The sequence below is a fragment of the Hippoglossus hippoglossus genome, chromosome 23 (assembly GCF_009819705.1).
Source record: "Hippoglossus hippoglossus isolate fHipHip1 chromosome 23, fHipHip1.pri, whole genome shotgun sequence".
Taxonomy (NCBI): domain Eukaryota; kingdom Metazoa; phylum Chordata; class Actinopteri; order Pleuronectiformes; family Pleuronectidae; genus Hippoglossus; species Hippoglossus hippoglossus.
Window position 1 is genome coordinate 6,417,830 of NC_047173.1, and position 23,586 is coordinate 6,441,415.

General features: G+C 39.8%; 1 protein-coding gene across 1 annotated transcript in view; it reads left to right on the forward strand.

The window, feature by feature from the left end:
- Positions 1-23,586, forward strand: part of LOC117757593 (proton myo-inositol cotransporter-like) — a 61,933-nt gene that overhangs the window by 14,616 nt on the left and 23,731 nt on the right. Inside the window, exons 3-4 of the mRNA XM_034578857.1 lie at positions 156-364; positions 22,486-22,594. Coding sequence (XP_034434748.1) covers positions 156-364; positions 22,486-22,594 — 318 coding nt within the window. The remainder of the gene's footprint in view (positions 1-155; positions 365-22,485; positions 22,595-23,586) is intronic.

The window sequence follows — 23,586 nt, forward strand, 5'->3', positions numbered from 1 at the left end:
ATTAGCGCAACATAAAAATGATACAGATATATATATACACAGAAATAATACAGTCATAGCCCAACTTACAAAATTTGTAGCCAAAGAAAAAGAAAAATCAAAACATCTGAAAATGTGATAACGTAGGTTCTCTCCTTCCCTCTCGACCTCCTCAGGTACATGTTGGGTCTGTCAGTGATTCCCGCTGTGCTCCAGTTCATTGGATTCCTGTTCCTGCCGGAGAGCCCTCGCTGGCTAATCCAGCGCGGGCTGACCCAGAAGGCCCGCCGCGTGCTCAGTCAGATCCGAGGCAACCAGAACATCGACGAGGAGTACGACAGCATCAAGAACAGCATCGAAGAGGAGGAGAAGGACAGCGGAGGAAGTGAGTGGAGGATTGGTTCAGGGGTTTGGCAGTAATTATTAATATGTCTTTTATTAATTTATTAAGAACCATTGAAACAGCTGTCTGTGAAGCAGGTGTGTCTTCTCTGCAAGCCAATGCAGAGGGTCTGATTATTCATCAAACACTCATTGAGCAGCTTTCCTGACTCAAATCCTACTGATTTGATTCTCTTGTCAAGAAATTTCAAAATGGGCTTGTGTGAGACGTCTTCCATCGTAAATAGCTTTTCCTGCTTCAAAACTGGGATTGAATTCATGAAAATAATCTACAGCCTTAGACTATTTCCTTATCAGGTCATGCATCATGCAAAACCCAACAAAGTGAAACCAGCAAATCTGCAGATTTCTATTGATTATCCACATTTGCAGCTTAATTTAGCTGTCAGGTAGGCTTCAGCTCAGGTGTGGTCTAGGTTTGATCGAAGCGTAAATTTAAATTCAAACTGCAGAATGATCATTTTTTAGAAGGCCAATAACTAAAAACACACATCACTGGGAAAGAGATAGGTGCTACAGGTTAGAGGTCATTGATCATTTTTCAACAAACCTACGACCTCCACTGAGAACAGTGACGTGGGCATTGAGTGAGACTTTGAAATATGTTTGAAAGGAAGTGACTTATTCCTGATCTCCTATTCTTAACACCTGACAGCTAACAGAGTCACAACCCGGGGCCTTGAAGGCATCATCCTCCCTTTCAGTAACTTTTTTCCCCTCAGTGAGGCTGATTATTAGGTTCATACTTCCCTCCTGCTGTGTGACAAAGTCTTCCCCTACTGAAGCAACAGCAAGTCTTTCACTTGCTCTGTAACATTCCCTTGATTCCTAGGGTGACCTGTCAATCATGCGGTGTGGGTACGGCAACTGTTTCTGTGGGTGCAGATATTATATTCACAGTTTCCTGTGGTAGTCAAGATGACTTTGTGGTAGTTATTCATAAACACCTGCGACTGCCAGAAATGTTAATGCTTCCTGTACAACAGTGAATGTTTCCTCACACATCAGCAGGTGTGAAGAGCAGCAGCATATTGTTGACTCTTCTTCTACCATCTGAAAATATCAGAGATTAATACTTTGAGTTTAATTATTTTTTAAATGTTTGCTTTTATAGTGCTACACCATTTCAGCTTTCACCTAGTTGAATCGGCCCTGTAGATAGAGACCTATGGTAGAAAGCGTCTAAATGGTAGGATATGGTTTATGTGACAGAGCGCGTAGAAATGTTTTTCCTCATGGTCATTTATTGTGTGAGCTGACCTTTCCCTGACTGCCTGGATGCTGCTGTTTGATTTGAGGCTTTGGTGTGAGAGGACGTATTGAGCAAAGTTGTCAAAATGATGGCTGATTGAGCTTTATTATCTAATGTTGCTGTTTCATTTCCAGCAATTCCTGAAAGAGAGAGAGAGAGAGAGAGAGTGTGTGTGTGTGTGTGTGTGTGTGTAGTCTTCTCTACCTCTAAGATCTTTTCAATCCTTGTTCAAACCAGTCTTACCAACACAATTTATAAAGATCTTGGTTTTTACAAACCTAGCTGTCAATCACACAGTATCCACACCCCAATGCATACGATGCTTTATCGTCTATTTTACTCTAATGGGATCATGACTTACAAAATGATCATCATGATGTATTGAAGAAACTAGTGATCGAGGTGGGGAAAATGTGAGGTGGGTGACCAGCCGAAACGACGCCAGCGTACCAGTGGACACGATGCAATTTCTGACACACGCCGCCCTGCGTAACGACAGGGACGACAAACATAAACTAAGCTGAACTCTGCATTTCTCCCAAGCCGAGGGAGCTTTTATCTATTAGATACCTGCATTTAGTGGGATCACAAGTTATTGGTTTATCTTTTCATAACAACTGGATCTGTCTGGTGTGTTAATGAAGGCTCAGAATCAATAATAATAATCAATAATGCCAAATGGTCTGTATTTATATGGCGCTTTTCTAGTCTTGATGACCACTCAAAGTGCTTTACAGTACAGTTTTTCGCTCCTTCACATATACATTGCATCAATGTGCAGCACTCTTTTCTATGGGTTTTCTTCCCCTTGTGATATTGAAGATGCCTCAGTCCATGTAAGTGAAAATGTATTTGAGGCTCTTTTGATCTGCTGGTTGGTGTAAAGAGGCAGAGAACAAACATTTATCTTTGTTTCAGACAAAGCTTGTTGACATGAAACCAGTGAATGAACGCTCTGAATCAAATACTGAATTTCATTCATGTGAGAGTTGAATACAGAAAATTAGAGCCTTTCATCTCTATTCAATTTTACTATGAAGGTATAAATGCAATTAGATACTCTTTTACGCTGCATCATGTGACACATCACGTTTTGAAAGCACCTCGCTAAAAGAACACATTTTTAAAAGGAGTTTCAGCAAAGTGGTCCGACTGTGTCAGTTAAACTGCAGATGCCAAATCATAAAACATTACATGACCTCCAGCCAGCTGATTCAAATTGAAAACACATTGGGAAGAATAAGAATTAAGAATATATAATGAAATTAAGAAATATACAAATAAATACATAATTAAATATACAGTTTGGTTTGGAAGAAGGTTATATATGTATTTCTATATATGTATATTATCTATTCATTTATTAACTTTTGGCCATTTCAGTCCTCCATACAGTATATTACATGATGAATCAGCTGTTTCTAGAACACTGCCGTATGTCCAACTTACCGCAGTTATGACCAATATATAAAGTCTGAGGCGGTTTGTAATATGAAAATAAAATAGGGAACATTTTTAAACATTTGACAGATCTAACTTTGTGAGGAACCAGCCAGAAAGGTCAGCGAGTACATGACACGTTACTTGACCTTTTCAATTTATCGTAGATTCCCCCACTCTCTGCAGAACTAAAAGTCTGCTCATGTCTCCCCTCATCCTTTCTTCTAAATTCACTGTAGTTCTAATCTTTTTGTATTTGTTGTGCACATACAGTATGTGCGGATCCATTGTAGCACTACTTGGTAACAAAACAGCTTGTGTTTGGTGTTTGCTTTTTGTGAGGTCTCAAGGTTTCTCACGACTAAATCCCAAGTGAAGATTCTTCTAATGTGTGACCACCATCTGTGCCGCATCATTTCATGGCTCCGCCGCCAGTACGTTTTGCAATTTACATGCTCTTTTTTAGGGCCGACATATGACCTGGAGACCAGCTGTCGCCTAGCAACCAGACAGCCATGCAGATGGAGAGGACAGAAAGGTTGGTAGACAGACAGATGAAGTAAAGAAAAAAAACAGATTTCTCATATTTGTATTTTTTATTAAAGAAGGTCCTCTGCCCCCATTTTCAGATAATAATCTCTGGAGTTAGAATGTTTCTGCGAAGCCCTTTTATTCCAACATGCATTTCCTCATATTTCATATCGTGTCATGCATATCATAACATGGAGCAATTCAAAAGAGGGAGTGCTTGTTCATGTCATTAAGGGATTCCTAATGTCAGCATTCTAATCTTCTGTTCATATCTGGCATTAGCATATGTCTTGGGTGATCTGATCACGCATCTCTAACTAGGTGTGAACAACAACATTTAAAACTGCAGATTTCTGTCACGCAATCTGTTCATTCCAATTGAACCAAAGTCTGTCTGCACATATTTGATGACGATGTAAACGATGGTGAACTTTGACTGTGAATGACGACAAACAAACAATGAAGCACTTTGATGGGCGAGATGCGGAGTCCAAAATTAAGGGAGGTATTGCGGCTTTTTAGGCTAAGGAGGAACAGTTTGCAGATATTTATGAGACATGAGTAGATAAAAGTTTTTCAAATAAAATGATTAAACTTTTTAAATCGTCAGCTAACAAGCTGATAACTGTGATTTGGCAAGTTAACTGACGGCAAAGTTTTTCCTGACGAGAGCTGTCACGTTCCGTTTTACATCGATTTTTTTTCCAGATATCCTTAGATCAAAAATCGATGATGTGTCTCCACTTTCTTCTCTTCTTCTTCAAAAATGAAGCTAAATGATCTTATATACTATATACGCACGCTGCCATCTTCTGCTTTTGACAGACAGAAACTAAATACTTTTTACATGCAGTGTAAAGACGCTTCTGTCAAACTCTAGTCTAATAAGTATTAAGGGTTGGAAGGTAATGTGAAGGCCAGAACAGCATAGATAATCATCTTGTCTCTGCTGCCCTTTAGAGTACTTGTTAAGTCTGCTGTTACTGTTAAGTCTGAGGACTCTCGCTGAAACCTGGATCACGCCCCATGATTATTCTTTTCCTCTGAGAGAAAATATTCCTTTGTGATTGGCCCTTGGTATTTCTAACTTGTGGTCTGTGGCCTGCAGCATTGAAATGTGTGTGTGTGTGTGTTTTCTCACCTGGAAAAACAAAGGCGTACCATGCTCCTTCGCTGACATGTCAGTTACCATGGAAACAACACTCACTTCCCTTTTTCCTCTCACCTCAGACGTAACACTGATTATGGTGTGTGTATACCTCCCATCTTCCCTGTCGCACTCACACACTTTAACACAAAATTAATTTGCACAGTTTCAAAAGACCCAGTGGTCAAAAAGCAGATAATAATAGAAGCATTATTATAGATATAGATAATATGGATTATTAGATATTTATTTTTATCGAAATGACAGCAGATAACACACATAACTTTCCCTCCTGTCAAAGTGCAGCCAGTATCTTATTTAAGGCACATTTATATGCAGTACAATTTTCAAACATGCACATGTTGACATTCAGTAAGCAGGAGTATGACCTTTAAATACTAATCCAAAAGCACATTGGTGATATTTTGTCCGATTCTTCTAGAAATTGTTGATTAGTACTAAATATTGCATATAATGTATGTAAATACAACTAGGTAGTGTAGGTTGTGGCCTTTATTTTTTCTGAATTATCTTCCAGTGATTCTAGTATTTCTTCTTAAATATTTGGGGTTTAATTTCAGCAATGTCACATTCAAAGCTGATTATTTCTTAGTTTCTATGATTGATTTGTTGTATTTTGGGCGCTTAAATGTCAGGGATAGCTGGAAGCATAATGAAAAGAGCTGTGAGTGCCTACTTCATCCTTTGAAACAAACTCAAAGATTTGATGATGATGTGGTGTCACCCTCGAGTCAATGAGCTGCGATTACTGTCCTTTCAGCCTGAGAGGTGCATGGGCGAGGAGGAGGAGGAGGAGCGGGAGGGGGAAGTTTGGGTGGGAGGAGAGGTCGAAGACAAAGAGAGAGTGAAGTGGAAAATTGAAGTGATGGGGCAGCAATTATGATGGAGAAGCAATATTGTGGCAATATCGCAGGCCAGTTCTGTCAGCCATTATATTGCCATTCTTCATGAGAAACTTCACAGTACACCCTATTGCGCACATTGATTTCTTCGGACGGCTTGTTCATAACAATCGTTGTTTCAAGCAACACTGAGCCGACGCAGATGTAACCTCAAAAAAACAAAGGGCGTGGATGGTCGCTGAGTGATGGGGCAGCTTCAAGCAGTAGATCATTCTTAATAGAACTATTGGAAGGTACATTTTCATTTCTGTAACAAAGACATACGGAGTGCATTTTTAAAAGAGGAAAGCGGTAAACATTTAAGTGAATGTAAGTCTGAATACATTTTTTTTTATCTTTGGGAGATGAATATTGGTAATTCCATTTGAATACGCAGCAGACTGGAACCGGCTACCAATTGAGCTTGTTTTCTATGTATTATTAAGGGCCTTTTACACACCTGGTATTAACATGTGTTTTTTGTGATCAGATCACAAGCGCACACCTCTAAGTACAGATGTGAACGCACTCAGATTGGATAGCGATGTGTGTCCACATTCTTTTAGCAAAGTGAATGCAAATCCGTCTTGGGCCACATATGAAGACGCCTAGTCAGCTGACGTTCTCTTAAAATCAACAAAACGTGGTCTTTGTGAAAAGAAATGACAAACATGTTGGTTTGTATAGAGCGGGGAGGGGAGATCCGATGTGAGATCCGATTACGAGACTCATGTGGAGCCACATTTTAATGCCAGGTGTGAAGACACGCACTCAGAGTCTGTCCACTTGTGATCGGATCACAAAAACCACATGTTAATACAGTACAATGTGTGTTCGGGGCCAAAGCCTCACCGTTTGCTGCTTGAATTTATGAATCGAGGCTGTAATCAAGGAAGTTCTAATGGATTCTATAGTGCCCAGTTTTCAAGGTACATAAATATTATGTACAAAATGAGCATTCAATTGACTTGTGAGCTTTAGCAGATGATAAAATGTATAACCACATGGATGCAGAAACCATAGAACTGAGGGAAAGCCAAAAGATATTTGGAGGAGGTTATGTATTCGCTATTGTCCTCTGGTTACTTTGTTAGTTATTTAGTTCATTTGTTTGTTTTTCAGCATGATTATGAAAAAACTGCTGAATGTATTTCCACAAAACCTGGTGAAAGGATGGGGCAAGAAAAAAGCCATTAAATTTTGACATGGATCCGGACAAAGAGGCAGATCCTCAAATGTTTTCCCCCTTTTTGTAACATTGTGAGAAAGAATGTTTTGTTGTTGTTGTTGTTGTTGTTTATTTTTAAATTTTCATTAATTTCTAATTGAATAATTACTGGATCTTAATGAAAACATCTACATTGATTTGTTCTGGTTTGAAGAGCATGCACAGGTGTTGGGTGGAATATTCCTTTAAAGAAGGATGACTCTCAGTCTCCTCACTCCATAAATCAGCTTTGGTTTGAAAAGGAGAGATGAAAGAAATCGCTCAATGTCAAGTGCATTGACATCAATTTAGCAGAGTACACACACTGCTTTATATAAGACAGGTTGGTAGGCAAACAGACACAGCCAGTAATCAGGATGAATGGAAATATTGTTTAAAACAAATAAAGCTCCATTTGAAGGTTATATAAGCAGAGAGTTTGATTCAAAGTAGAGACTGTACCATTACTCGCATAACCACAATATCAGCTGAAGTGTAGGGATTCAAATTAGTGTTATAATGAGCCTGTTTTATGTATTTTCCTCATTGTAGCTCAAATATTTTCATTACTATTCATGATTTGCTTTTCTCTCTTATATATTTGTGGTCCAAAGTCATCTCTTACACCTGCCTCTCTGTTTGACTTATGATTGTATTAACCATCTGTTTCCAGGTTATTAAACAGTACACTGTGTTAGTAGTCCGCATTTATGTTTCTGCTGCGAGTTTCTAAGTGTTTTACGCTTTTATTACCTCTGCATACATACTGTACCTGATTTATATCTGAGGGAGTTTTAGCTTCTACCTCCATCACAGTCCTAATTCTCCCACTGATCTTTAATAATTCATCATATTTGAACATTTTATGAAACTCCACTGCTGCTCTGAGTCTGTTTAAACCCATGAGGAAATCGTAATGAGACCGGGGCTTTTCTTTTCGTGCAGGAAAAAAAGTATTTGTAGTCAGGGGACAACAAATTTAAGAATTAAGAATCTAAAATTAAGTTTATACATTTCTCCTTTGGTCAAAATAATCTTAACATTGCTCTACAGATAAAGACTCGAGGGTCCCTATTTGATAAGTTCAACTGGCTTCAAAGTTTGTAGCAGTCGGCTCACATCCCTGCATCGCTATTTCCTGACATGATCTGGGTTGACGGCCCCGCTCTTCAATCAAGATTTAATTGAATCTAAACATCCTAAAAGGCACTGTGTCCTCTGCTAATATACTTTTCAATAAATATGCTTTCTGCTCCCTTGTTCTTGTGTTAAATAACCCAAATGGGCCGCACGCCTGACAAATATGGTCACGAGGGAAATATGAGCAAATATTTAGATTTGTTATAAGAGTGGAAAAGACACATTTCTCCCCGTGTTGCCGTCAGTTTGATGAACAATGAGCTGATGGCAACATGGGCAGCAGGGTGGAGTGCAGGGAAATGAAACCAGCGTCCCATGTGGGATATTATTGTGGAGACTGCATTAGCAGAAGATGCAAAGCAAGGCAAGCGGCTTCTGATGAAAGCAAAGAGAGGGAGATTAGGGAATTATCTTTCTCTTTACTGCAGTAATTGGTTTCTATCTAGGCCTACATAGTCTAAAAACAAAGGTAGCCCATGAATGCATTAAACTCCAGATTCCATTTATCCATTATTATATTCCTCTTGCAAATTATTAATTCACCATCCATCAGCTGGAGGATTTTATTTGTCTTTAAATAACTAGCAGGCGTTTGTAGGTGTTCACAGTATTCATTGCGTTTTGTTGAAAAATCAATGAGGAGCATGGAGATTGTTTTTGTTTTTTTCTGAAAGTTAAGAGCAGAGTTAGATAAATGTTAAGCAGCTTACAGATTAGATAGTTGCTGAGGATACAGGGAATGGAAGCTTTTTTTGTACTTTTACTAGTTTTGTAGTTCACTTTTGTACTTTGCACTTTTGTAATTATCGTAGCAAAAGAACCAGAAATACTTAAATCCACAGCCAACTGTTTTCTCTCTGGTTCTTGTATGAATTATATAAGATGAAACAATCTTTGAATGGGTGAGTTTTGGAGGTGCCATCTTGCTCCGATTACATCATTTGGAGCAATACTGTGCAGTAGAGAGGGGGCCTCCATGGAGTTGGATTTAAAGACGTTGTCACTGTTCAAGTAGAGAAATAAGTAAAAATGGGTCTGAAAGTTTGAGGTGATTTTCAGTGTATTGAAGTTTTTCCGCCCTTGACTAACCATCAGTCACAATGGAGGAGGAAAAACTAAAGATTATTAATCGCACCTCCAGAGGTTTTCACTTATTTGAATTGCAGAGCACTATGTGATTAAAATAAAGGCCACTCTAATGTGCAGCCATATTCTTCTAAAGATGCTTTTCCATGGTCTCAGTATCCTCATGCAGCGACGGCAGAGAAGCAGTGACTCATCCCGGAAATGCCGTGTTCAATTAAATACCGCTTGTTGAATGGGTATGTATTCGGTACAGAAACTCCAATGAGCCCTGACTGAAATTAACAAGCACAATAATGGTTATGACTTAAATTGTCCTTCGGTAGATGTGGGTTTATTAGGCAGTAAATTATTTTGGCAAAATGATTATACACATAGGCTTTTATTGGGAAACAGGGAAATGAGAATTTCAGATGACATAGGTAACGGCACCTATGTTTCCTTTCTCCCTCCCCCAAGCCTATCCAGCTCTCGCATACTCGTGTGTGTGTGTGTGTGTGTGTGTGTGTGTGTGTGTGTGTGTGTGTGTGTGTGTGTGTGTGTGTGTGTGTGTGTGTGTGTGTGTGTGTGTGTGTGTGTGTTCCCCTAAGGAAGATTCCTGTCATATATATAGGGCAGGTGTGCAGCTGGGATGTCATGAATCTCAATAACTCATTTAGATTAATTACCAGCAGACTGACTGAATGACCCCAGAGATTTCATTACAGGCTAAAACTCATACATGGGAATGGGTAGATAGATGAGGATATGTGTCTGTGTGTGTTTGTGTGTATTTATGCCTGTGTTTGGTTGCAGCTTCTGCAGAATGCACAGTGATGATGCATTTAGAGTAAACACGTTTGGAGAAGTTTTCTTCAAACCATGGAGAATTTCCTGTGACCTGTTTATTTTACCTGCAGTTCAATACTTGGTGGCATCAATAATCAAACAAGTGCAGCAGAGAAAATGTCCTTAATGTTTCATGTAAGCTGTAAGTTGAAGCCTAAACCTAAACCACCTCCACTGCAGGTTTCATTTTGGAATCATGATCTTTGGCGCAGTGTTAGCTGCAGAGTCTCCCTCAGCTAATTAACTTTGTGTTGATGCAGTAGATGCTTCTATTAAGAACAGTTATTACCAATATAATTGCCTGAATGTTAAGATGCATTATTCGTAACCGCTTCCTTCCACTGTACACTGTACAAAATACACCACATATATGCTGCCATGTTGTGCTGGTGAAGTCATTTGGAGCCAGAGTATGGTCCGTATTGATCAGGGACTTAAGCTGCGGTATCGAGATCCACCAATAGCAAGACAATCTCAGCTGTCAATCATTTTAATAGCATCAAATAACAAGAAACTCTTATTAAAAACAAATGACCAGATGCATGAACACTTAAACATACATCAGTGTTATAAGAAATACCTGAAATAAAAATAAGTATTGTGATGGAAGTTTTCTGTCCTTATGTCTTGCCACTGGTCTAATATGCAAAAGAGATGGACTTGTGCCTCTTTGTCTTGGGGATCTCAGTTAGATATGAAAGTCCATGAGTGTAGACACTACAATATACTGCTAGTTGGAAATTTCATGGTATCTGTATCGACAACTACATTTTTGGTATCATGACATTCCTGGTCTGTAGCCTATCTGCTGACATAGAGGGGGTGGGGTTTATGACCTATACTGTAGTTAGCCACTAGGAGGCAATCAAGATATTTTGGCTTCACTTTTGGAGATGTCATGTGATCCATCTTTATATAAAGTTATTAGGTATTAGTTGATTTATTTACAACTATATGATAGAAAAAAAAATTTTTCTCATATGATCTGGAATAATCAGCTTGTTGCACAATAATAAGGCCATGTCATGAAAGAAAAACTGCTCTGAATTTCTGTCAATCTCATTTATTGCATCTCATACAGACAGCTGATGGTAAAAAGAGCCTTGACTTTGGCAGAACGAATGCGGAAAGGTTTGCACAACCTAAGAAATGTCCTGAAAATGCTGCCCAGTGTAATAATTGAAAATTCAAGTCTAACTCTACTGTGCACTCTGATTTTGATGAAGCAATATTCACATAACGGCAGCACCCTTCTCTGATCGCCTTCAGGAGACAAATCTCTGTAACATCTGTCTCTTCAACACACATTTGTTTCCTTGCTTCACAGTGAAATGTGCCTCTAGCCGTCTCGAATAACTGCGCCAGCATTTTGGAGGTATGATAAGAAGTTTCAAAGGAGAATTTCATCGACCTCCTATCTAGCTGTTACAGCATGTATCTTTCCCCCGAAATGAACTTTTCTGGTGGTTCATCTTGGGTTTTTAAACGCCTCCTTTTTCCTCCTATTTATTTGTCAATTTGTCTGAATCGCAGAATGTTCCGAGTATTTAGTTTGCTTGAATGTATCAATCAGACATCGATTTGTTTACCTAATCTTCTTTTCTGTGCTTTGTTTTGAGCAAAGCTGTCGGCACATCATGAACCGCTGCCTCTCTGCTGTGTGCTACAATTGTTATAAGTGTAAACTGGTGTAAACCCACTCCGTCTGCCTCAAGGCTGCTCAGACAAGAGGTGTGAAGTGACTCATGCAGAGAGGAGACAACATTTAAAAAGATTTTGACAAGCACAAAGGTGAGAAGCTCTTTGCCACTAAACTCTTCTCTGTTTTTAGTCGTATTTAAGGAGAAGGATCAACTTTTTACTTGAATTTACTGTGTGCCAATATAGACGTTCTCTAATGGTGTTTGACTATATGTCTACATTAATTAAAATAACATCTGTTGAAGCTGTCGGAGTTATTTCAACTTAACAGTGCATCATTGTGCCGCGACAGTTAAAACACCAGCAGGTTAAATATGGATGGCCCCCAGTTGACTGCTGTTTCCACTGACAACAGATCCTTTCCCCCCTGTGGTTTTCCTCTCACCTCCTCTTAACTTGTGTGACAGCAGCTTTTTTATTTCCCTTTCTTTTCATTTCCTCTCCTCTCATTGTTCCCATTTATTTTTTATTTGAATTTTTTTCATTCATTTTCTTTTTCATTCACCTCCTTTTCTCCTATAATTTCCTTCTCTGTATTCATGTACACTGGGCATGCATGTAGCCAGTGGATTCACAGATTGTTTGAATATTATGCATCTTCTTGTGCATGTAGGAAGTTGCACCTTTATAACGTGCAGATTTCTAAGGTCAGCAACACTTAATGCTACAGTACTATTAGTCGAGTACTTGCCATTTATTTCTTCCAGAAAAAGATCACATGACTCAGGAAGTGAACGTTGCTGTCTATATAAGGTATACACAGGTTTTTCAAATGTGGATAAACCCGCAAGGAAACAGCACACAACAGGAGAAAGCACTATGGAGACCAGGGACAATGTTACAGGGGTTACACTTTTATATATTTAACTTTCGTCCCTCTATTAAACTCAACATTGACTGGACTTGCCAGTGTAGCATATTGCATGATGCAAAGAAAAAAAGAGCTTTTGCACGTAAGATGTAAAAAACAATAAGTACACAGTTTTACATAGCTATTAATGCTGAAGTCCAATACAAATCATAACGTCATGCCAGGAAATGTTTACTGTCAGCATCTAGACTGGCAAAATAAAGAAGAGAAGAAAATAGCGCCCGATTGTCATGTTTCCATTTTTGCTGATCGTTCGATCAGATTCAGGTTGTGGCCATAAAACACAACCACACAGTATTCAAACTAAAACAGGGACATCAGAGTTTCCAAATGTCTCAATTTCAGGGATTTGAAAACTCCAAATGCATTTTAAAAGTAAAATGTGATTGTGTGGATGTAGCCTTTAGATCAGAAACCATGTCACCCAGCAGGCATGAAGGTCATCTCTGTACCTTTTGAAATGCAGATCGCACTCCTCTCCCCTGCGGTTGAACAGACTCTTTTACCAATGAATCTCTTAGAAATGCTGATGTCGCCAATCACTCTGCGTTTGTGAGTCATGTTTGCTGTTACTCATCCTTTACACAGATTGGTGCGCAGATTGAACCCACTGTCTGCATTCAGAGTGGGTGCCATCTGTTTAGTGATTGACTCTTGACTTGAGTGGAATGTGACTGAGCATTCAAATCGTCCTGTCAGTATTATCTTGATTTAAATTCTATTGTATTCCATTTTGTATTCAGCCTTGTTTTTCTAGCATTAGTGTTTAAGGCCTTGCTCTGCAGTACAGGAAACAATTATAAAATTCTGAAATCCACATATCAGTTATACAAGGTTAAAATTAGAACAGCAGTAATTCACTTTTTTCACAGGACATGTTGTCAACCCAAGTTTAAAAAAAAGTGCCTCAATCAGAGTAGAATTCTAGAGAAACAAGGGGAGAATGAGTAGAACAAAATAAAATTTATTGTGAACAAGAGGAATAGACTTTGGCGCTGAGACTCCAGTAGGAAGTAGATCACCATGGCAGCAGCTTCTATGAATTAGGTGCTTTGGATATGAGGGAGACTTCCCCCCAGAGATCAGACACTGGTGGTGGTGATGAGGAATGGAGCACGAAGTTAGGATGTCTGATGAAGGGCTTCTGGGTGTTCAGAGTTGAGGTGGTGCAGGGGTGGAGGTGGGTCACTCAGTGATCGTGGTATTGAAATGACAATGAATGACAGGAGGGAGAGGGAACATTACAGCGTAGAACGTACAACAATAGCAACGTAACATTACTGACTTATTCTGCTGATAGGTCGAGAGGACATGCAGTAGGTCAAGCTGATAGTGAGCGCCCTCTTCTGGATCCCGGGGCAAACCTTAGATGGTCTGATGCACTTCTACACTGACTATTTTATTTATAGTAGTCTGAATATGAACCAAATTCAAATTATTTGAATAAATAGTGACAGCCCAATTGAAAATGACTGATAAACACAGGTTTCCCTGAGTTTGTCTGGTACAACATATTTATCCTCTAAATACAATCTGAAAACAAACTGTCCTCTAATCCACACTCACTTGTGCCTTGTTAAGAAACCATAAGATCATAGGATAAAAGATTGATGTCATAGAGACAAGAATAGAATGATAGTGTTTAGCCTTAGAGTTGTTGCCGCTCCTGTGAACTGTGTGTCAACCACTAACAGTGAATAGTTTGTGCGGGTCATCGTGTTGCTGAAAAAGCAGCGAAGAAAAGCGACAGTGACAAACAGAGAACAAAAGAGCTTCTTTCTCCGAGCCCTTCACTCCTCTGTTCCCCCCTAGGTTTAAAGCAGGTTATTAATAATTGAGCGAGGGGAGTTTTGCGGTGGCAGATCTATCATGAATCCTCCTCTGCGCCTGTCACTGCACGGATAGTAGATGGATACTGGACCAGCCTCTTTCACATCCCCATATGGCAGATAAAGACAGGGTGTGGAAAAAAGAAATACAGGACTTCACTGTGCAATATGTTGTTCAAATGCAGTTTTTACTCAACACTGTTTTTCACACATGTTAATGTAAAGTGTACATGACATGCAACACCATAACAGGTAAACATTATATATGGGACTTGTGATTACAAGCTATGTATGGCTGTGATTGGTCTTATGTATAGACTGTAGTATATACAAATGGATGTTGACTCCAGGTCCGGAAAGTGAACCCAAAGTGGAGGTGCCTGAAACATTAATCCTGTCATAGACCAGCAGGGGTGGCTTCATTGGTAAAAAGAAGTTCGTTAGGAAAGAAGTCTGTGAAACAATTACTTCACTTCTCACTTTATTTACAACATCAGGAAACATTTGTATACAGAGTTTATGTTCACAATCTCTGGTTTCAAGTCTTCTTCAATGCAACATGATGTTCATTTAGCAAATCATGGATAGTAGTAAAATAGGCCGTACAGCACCGTATGCATTGGGGCACGGATACTGTGTGATTGACAGCTAATTCATGGTTACTCCTGGTTTAAAACCAACAAGATGACACTGGACAAAATGCCAAACTCGACTCTCCAAAATGGCAGTTCACAAGCCAATGGATGAGTTTCCACTTGGTTGTAGGTCTGTTCTATGACTGCTGATAATGCCTCTTTGAAAATCTAAATGGGAATCATTCTGAAGATGCCAGGCTATGGCCACCCACCAGTATGAGTCAAACTGGCAATGGCAGGGGCTGATTGTTGAGTAAAATGTGCTAGCAAGGTTGGAGTTCACCCACTGAGCTGTCATCAAGGGGCCGTAAATTATTTCTGTAAAGAAAGTGAAAAACAGTTACACCCTTGAACTTTTAGCCGTGTCACCTTCCATGTGATGATGGACAGCGTGTCTGCAGGGAGAGCTGCCTTACCGCTGAATAATAGAAATCCCAGCTGGAAAATCAAATGGAGTTTAAAAATGTATGCACCTTTGTGTCGCTTCCTCTGCTCAGCTGCAGGTGCCTCTGCTGGTATGATTTTAATTCATAATCAGCCAGAGACCTTTCCAACATGTCTCAAACCCAAAATGGAAAAAGTTACACTGCCTGGCTCAGGTTGTTTCCATTTCTGTCTCTGACTTTTGCTGTATCTGCCTTGGTGCAAGTTTGAGACTGATGGGAAAACCTCCTTCCCTCTATTCATTGATTACTTTAATGGGATTTGTTTCAAACAGGAGCCATGGTGGTTGTGTTGTCATGAACACTGGGACTCCGGAGCTTTCAGAACCACTGCTACTCTAGCTTCAGTTGTGACAGCAGCTCCCCTGCATACAAGGGTTGCAAAATTTACTGTAGCTGCTTGTGTTTTCACATGAGCTGTAGTATTCTTTCAGCGTTAAGAAGTACAGGCATGATTTGGAGTCATGGAACATGTCTAAATTTTAGCCAGAAAGTCACATGGCATAAAAGTTTGATTGATTACATCATCCAAGGACAATTGTTGACGTTTTTCTTTGTTTTTGTGGGATTAAGAAAGGCTCATAGAAATGTGTTCATTTTGGAACTTTTAGTCAGATATTCTCACTGTAGGTAAACACAACAAATGAGAGGTGGGGCACTTTTATTTTATGCGTATTTTGACTTTTTCGCTTGGTCCATATCTTTGACTTCACTTTTGGGAGCTGTCATGTCGTCCATCCTTATATTTGCTTTTATTTAAGTAAATCTACTATTAAATTAATCTTACGCTGACATTATTATCTTGTATTAGTATCAGGTCCAACCACACTTTTGTGTATTTTTCTGTCAGTCCCTATATGTTTGTATGTTTGACTCCATCCATCCATGTGTCTGTCTGATGCTCGGCTCCTGGCAACCGCTGGCCCCTCAGTGCCCTCAGATGGAAACAGCTGCGCCGCTGCACCTGCAGACAGGGGTCGTTTATACGGGCAAGATCTGATCAGATCCACTTAAAATGCTGTTTCTATGTGAAGCTACATTGTTAGGTATCCAGGAAAGAACTGATCAAGATTCATGCTCACATGTAGTTTCTTCATAGCAATATCTGAACAACAGACAACACATGACCAAAAGCACATACAGTATGTCAGCTCTATAGGGGACTTATTGACACAAGAATTGCCTCTTACACATACCTGACAGCCTCTTATTTAGCTGATTCGATTTTCCACTTCTCCCGTTCGACATACCTGCACTTTGAGTTCAGTTGTGGATAATAAAGGCTGCTATTGAGATTCAAAGAGTACAGATATAAAGGTTTCCTCAAGTGCTGAAGAGGAGAAAACATGGATAAGGCTCCTACATGTCTGAAAATCACTTGCTTCCAGGATCCCCACTTTTCTTAAGACCATTTGTTTCAGAGTTTCAGAGCTGTGGAACGGCGCTGCCAAAAATCATGTGATTCAACAGCTCAGAGCTTTTCCAGCATACATGCAACACTTTTCAGATCTCCAATTACAGGGTTTCAAACCCAGTAAACAAATGGATGCACTGGGAGAATATTGCAAGTTTGAAACCCTGAAAATAGGTTGGAGACACACTCTAAAAAGAGCTCTGCAGGTTTGAAGAAGGAAACTTAAATACAAAATATTATTTGCAGAGATTTACATTTTTTTTCAGCTTATTAAAAACATTATACAAGGTTTCTAAACTTTATTTCAAACACCCAAAGCCTTTTTTCAGTTTCAGAATATGGTATTAATTGATATTATCCCATATTGCTATAACCTCACTTTAGTTCATTAAACACTACAGGGCACTGTAATATTTACCTACACACAGATTAAAAATTTAGGGGGCCAATTTGAGCATGGAGATATTCTATTATTAATAGTTGTAATATTAACATTAAGAAAACATGATTTCTTTTGTAATTTAGTGAAATACAAAGTATGCTGCACAGTGGTTTTATAAAACAGGGCAAGTCCTAATTTCCATTCTCTCTTAGTCCCGACCTTCTCTTCTAAACTCGAGTGTGAGGAGTGCGAGGTGTCGTGATCCTGCTCTGATGAGGAGGTGAGAAAGGGGAGAAGCGGGAAGTATGTGGAAGAAATAATTAGAGGAGAGGTGGAGGGGTTAGGCAGTAAGGCTGCATGTCGCCTGCCCATGGCTACGCTCTTTGATTGCAGCCCGCTCGCTGATACAAGCGAAGCCCAATTGAACCCACTCACTTCCTCGGGACGAGATGATTGGATGGCTAGAAAGTGCTATTCCTGTCCACCTTAACACTTTGAACTCTGCAATAGAAATTACCAGTGCAGATATTGGTATTTTCGCATACTGTGATGTATCTCCAAATGCTTCATATCACTGATCCCTGTATAACCTAAGCTAAAAGAATATTTAAGTCAATAAACCATCAGATATTTATTTAAGTAATGGATTTAATACAAAAATACTCAAATCTGACAGGTTTTTCACAAGTTTTTGCTAACTAAATGCATAAATCATACTGTTCTAACAGATTTCTAAATATAGAAATTTAAACAATATGTATCTTAACACTTCATATGTTATTTGAACAATTTTTCTCTACTCCTCTCTCACCACTCTCTTTTTCCACCTCACATTCTCAACACTTATTTCACCGCATGTAATGAAACATAATGACATCATCAAGATCAGACAACTGCTGCAAAAACAAGGAATGTTCCAAGTATTGCAGTTTCTATTTTATATCGATTTAAAGAGTGTTAGAAGCAGTGGCATTCCTCTTTATTGTACAACTTCTGTCTGTATAATTCCCCCTCTGCTTTCGCCACTTTACAAAAAATATTGTAAATCATTATAGGAATCACTTATCATGAGTTCTGCGAATAGATTCCCACCAGTGTTTCTGGAAAGCGAGCTTCCATCTGATTCTTTGTTCCTCTTTTTGCCTCTCTTCTCTCCCTGCTGTATATTTCATGAAGCTGTGGCACGTGTTTGATGAGTGAATAATAAGAAATATCTTCACGGGGCTAACCATGCTAAACGGGCACTGTAATTGGCCGCGGGGTTGCTACACGGAGAAGTCAGGGCTTGTCCCGCTATCAAAGCAGGTAGCCAAAGAGGAGAGCTAATTGGAGGTTCCATTGCTGAATATCAAGAGGAAAAGGGTGACGGATCTGGATCTCATTAAAAGCACAGCCCCGTCTTCCCCTGCACGCTACACAAACAAACTCTTATTACGGTCTGAGAGTGATGCTGTTTCGAGTGAGTGCTGATAAGACGAGGAATCAAAGTGGATCTGTGCAGGTAGAATGATCACAGAGCTCATGTGGGTAGATTGATATAGGAAAAGAGTCTTTGTAGTGACCTTCGCCTGTGTGTGTGTGTGTGTGTGTGTGTGTGTGTGTGTGTGTGTGTGTGTGTGTGTGTGTGTGTGTGTGTGTGTGTGTGTGTGTGTGTGTGTGTGTGTGTGTGTGTGTGTGTGTGCTGTCTTCATTTGAATCTGTGTGTTTCACATTCACTGCTCATCTCTCATAATCCTAGTGATGCTTTCACTTGTGTGTTTCATCTAAATTGTAAGAATTGTTGTTTTCTTTACCATAGAATGGGCCATTTATATTTTAAGAATTTTAATTTACATCAGGAGCGGGTCCTCTCTACGGAGGCCGCCATGTTTTTTTACAGTAGCCCAAACTGAGTTTTTATGACAACTGAAGACTACCACAGGTTCTCTTTCAATAAAATAAAATAAATGAGATATAAAAATACATAAAAAGAGATATTGTTTGAAAGCTTCAGCGTGAATGCTGCAATTACTGCAGCGCCGCGAGGCTTAATCAGTGTTCTTGTGGCTTGCTGGTGGCTCGCTCACATGTTTTTTCTGTGCCATCCTTCTTTTTCAATATCTCATCTGATTAAATTACAGTTGGGTGGCGTTCAGCTTGAGGAAATGAAGCTGTGTGTTTATGCGTGTACGTGCAACTGAGTCTCTACACATGCACTGTATGAGGGGGTGTGAACGTGCTTTGGAAAACATTTGATCAGCCCTTTACTTGTACTGTTTCTTTGGTCTTTTGTAAGTCTGTGTGGGGAAAACAGAGTAAAAGAGAAAAAGATCTGCTTCTATGATTGATTGCATCATAAATGTGTTTTTGGGCGAGTAAATGTAGCTCTTCTTCTTCTGCTTCTTCAGGCAGCCATCAGGTCTCATGATAGTTGATTCGGCCCATGAATCTTCCCTGTTGACTAATCAGATTAAGAGTCCTCTGCTCTCTTGGGCTCAACCAATCTCGCTCCACCTGGTTAGTGAGATGGAAATGGCTCAGCCCATAAATTTATCACTTCCTCTTCACTGTTTCAGGTTAGATTTTAAACATTGTCTAAATCTGAGTCTAAACACAGCTCCTGGAAAACTACAGTAGCTCATTGAGAATCCAATAATACTAAAAAGAACCTTTCAAGATTTTTTTAAAAATACAACCCTCAGTTGTATTTTCTCATAAAATATTTGTCATCCATGCAGCCTAAAGGGAAACATTTTACCTTGACGTTACGTGATCATGATCCAACGATTCAGGATCCTCAGTTTCCCGTAAGGCAACTTGGTCATATCTTTCATTAGATGTACTATAACTTAGATAGTAGGGATGAGGTTTCATAGCGTTTCATTTCCAGTTCTGAATCCTCATGTAAAAACGGGTCTACACTTGCCGCCATCTTGAACTGGTGACATCATTTGGATCCAGAGTCTGCAGGGTAGTGATGGTGGTGTGGACTTGCAACATTGACATCCTTGCAGTTCACATACTCCAAATGTGAAAAGCCACCAGTCATGATGTTTCACCCATTTTATAGTATCAAAGTATTTAAAACCAAACTTATCCGAAAGATGAAAACTTGGACAAATCTAAATCCTTCAGTAATTTGTTTATTGGGGAATGAAGACAATGGTTAAAAAATGTTTTTATTTGACTAAGCGCATTAACAAACCTTTTGTGCAAGCAAAGGTATTTAATAATCTAGGTCCTTCGAATCACCTTAATAACACAAACTGATAGAGCTGATTGGTTGTCCTAACTGCTGGGAGGGAAATCGATGTTTGTTCCTCGTACTGCAGCTGCATAGGCTGCAGAAGCTTAAGTAAAATTAACACTGTGAACACAACATTATTGATTCTTATATCAGTTAATATAACCGAAGTAAATGTACTTAATGTCTGTTGAAGGCAAACTTGTCCTGCTACAGGTTGCAGCATCATTGTCATGCACTCGTCCTTCTCAAGGTAACAATCCAACAAGTTCTTACTTATAGTTAAACATGGCATTTCTCTTGATACACGTACAAAGATTCAAAGAGTTCATCATCAAGTCAGAATTTAGCCGTTTTCTTTTCAATGCCGAAAATCTTAACATGAATGATACATTTTGTTCATTATATTGCCCAGCTGAATAAAAGGAACCTTGTGGAAATAATTTCAGAACGGCAATTTTATCTTACGCTTATACAAGATATAAAGAAAGCTACAAGCAAGGAAAAGTATGTGTTCAATAAAGTAATTATAAAAGTTATGTTACTGTGTCAGAGTGTGCTGTGAAAATAGCTTCTCATTTCTTAAAAAAGAATGTGAAGTGGCTTCTGCGGCGAAAATGTCAAATAACAAGTGAAAGTTACAAAGCCTCTTTCAGCGTCTTAGAATCGAAAAGGAATTGAAGGTGATAGTGAAGCTCAGAGTCTGACGGAGCAGCCATCAAAAGGAGGGCTTTAACTGTTTTTGTGTGTGTCAGCCGGGGCGTCTGGTCTGGTCTGCTTATCAAACAGCTAAAGGAGATGACCACTGGTCCAGAGCCCTCCCACACACAGCTGCTCCCACATAATCAGCCTGCATCTATGTGTGTGTGAGTGTGTGTCATCTCGTATGTGCAGGATCATGTCATGCTTGTTTGTGATAATATGTATGTTCTTGTGTATCCTGGCCCGACCTGTGTGTTTTCTTTGTGTGTGTACTCAGGCTTGTTGTCTGATCTCTCTGCCCTGGGTGTGTCTCCCTCATTATTTGTCAGCTCCATGCCTGACCCTCATCCCATTAAGACGTTCTCATCCCAGAGGGGAATCGCTTCTCTCTGTGTGTGTTGGAGATCACATTCTGGCTCAGCTGCTGCGCGAAGTGGGACTCAGCGAGGCCAAAGCTGGCATCAAATATTTCTTTCATCCCAAACTGAGATATCCTCCCTCTGAATAAGCATCAGAAAGCTGTTCCTCAGGAAAGATATTTAGTTTTTACACTTTTCCAGCAGCACAGGGAGGTCAGAGTCAGCCACAGAACAGTATCACATGGAGCTAACAAAGCCTCAGCATCATGTTAAGGAAACCTCAGTGAGGCAGATGGTTGCTATCAAAGAAGATTGACCCTGCTTAAAGGTCTTTATATTAACCCAATGCCGAAATCATTAATATGTTTTGAATATGGGAATGTATTTGCTAACAGAGGTGACAAAAGGAGTGTATACTTGGAAATGTCGGCCTCCGCTCTTACTTCACCTGGCTTTGTTAGGGGGAGAGCCAGAATAGCCCCTATAGGCGTGTATTATGCGGGGGTTTGTGATGTAAAGTGACATCATAATGGTGCAGAGGTATCGGCTGGACTGATAAGACATTTTAGGAGCTTCAGAAGTAGTATTTTCTGTGAGGGTGAGGATGTCCCTTTACCGCAGACTCTTAGCTTTTCAACTTTGCAAAACTTTTGACACAAAAATCAACCTGTAACATAGAGGACAGAAAAACTGAAACTAAATAAAATAGGCCCTATGTTAAGGGAGTAGTTTCGCATTTTACGGATATTGCTTATTCACATATTTGGCCAGAATTACAGTGGATGAGGAGATCACTATGTTTGTATGAAACAAAAATATTAAGGTAGAGCCAGTAACTGCAAGAAATCTGGTTTCACAGTCGTGATGACCTTAATTTTGTAGCAGCCGGGGGGTCTTTGTCTTCCTATGATTTGTATTTATTTTTTCATTGAACTCTCTTAAACCCAGGTGTTTTGCAGTGAAGTCCAGTGGAGTTTGAAATTAATTTCTGCTGTGCCTCTGCTTGTGCCTCCAGATGGCCCGGTGATCTGGCGGATGCTGACCTACCCGCCGACTCGACGCGCCCTCCTGGTGGGCTGTGGTCTTCAAATGTTCCAACAGCTTTCAGGGATCAACACCATCATGTGAGTCAAAGCTATCTTTCTTAATTGTAGGGGAAGTCTGTGTGCCTCTCGGATTCAAAGGTGGCCTGTCAAGTCTGCTTTGAGGGAATTTCTTCAAATTTTGACCAGTTGTCACTTGGACTCAAAGATAAACTGATTTGATTCCTGTGGTCAGTAGTCAGGAATAAAAGTGTACTGTTTGGCAGAGGCATACAACTGCAGGTTAATTCAAAACATTCAATATTAATCTAATAAAACATACTTCAACACACTTAATATATATATATATATAAATTCTGCTAAAGAAAATGTAACTGAGCTACTTGAAGACTCCATCTCTTCCTCTCTCTGGGGATTAATCAAAATAATGACGATACTTGACACTGAATCTGCATGTCACCTGCCTCCCCATCCAACACAAAAGGGGCGATCCAGACAGATGTATTTCAGTTTGGCAGCACCGTATTAAATCACAAAACATTTCTTTCATCTTTCATAACACAGCGTTCACTCGGGAGCAGGAGCCTCATTGCATTACTGCCCACTTCCCTCTTTTACTCTTCTTTATCTTTCCATCTGAGGAGATTGTGTCATCCGTCTCCGTCTCAACCCCCCCCCCCCCCCTCGGAGATGAACTATATTCCAGGCTCTGTAAACAATCTGTGGATATGTGCTGTTGCTTAGCAACCGGTGGAGGTGAGAGTAATAGGATAAGTATGTGTGTGTGTGTGTGTGAGAGAGAGATAGTGTGTGTGTGTGTGCGTCTGCATGCATGTGTGATTTAATTTGGCACTTTAGTATCTGCGCATGTGCACCTGATGGACGTGTGTCCGACATATGTGTGCTCATGTGTGTATGTGTGAGGCTGAAGGTTTGACTGTTTGCATATGTGTGCACATGTTTTGAGAAATTCAGCAGAAGTGACAGTGTGGATCTGTCACCCATCTCTTTATGTCTCACTGAATGTCTCACCATTGACTGTCTGCCCCTCTCACTGTATATCCATCTTCCTC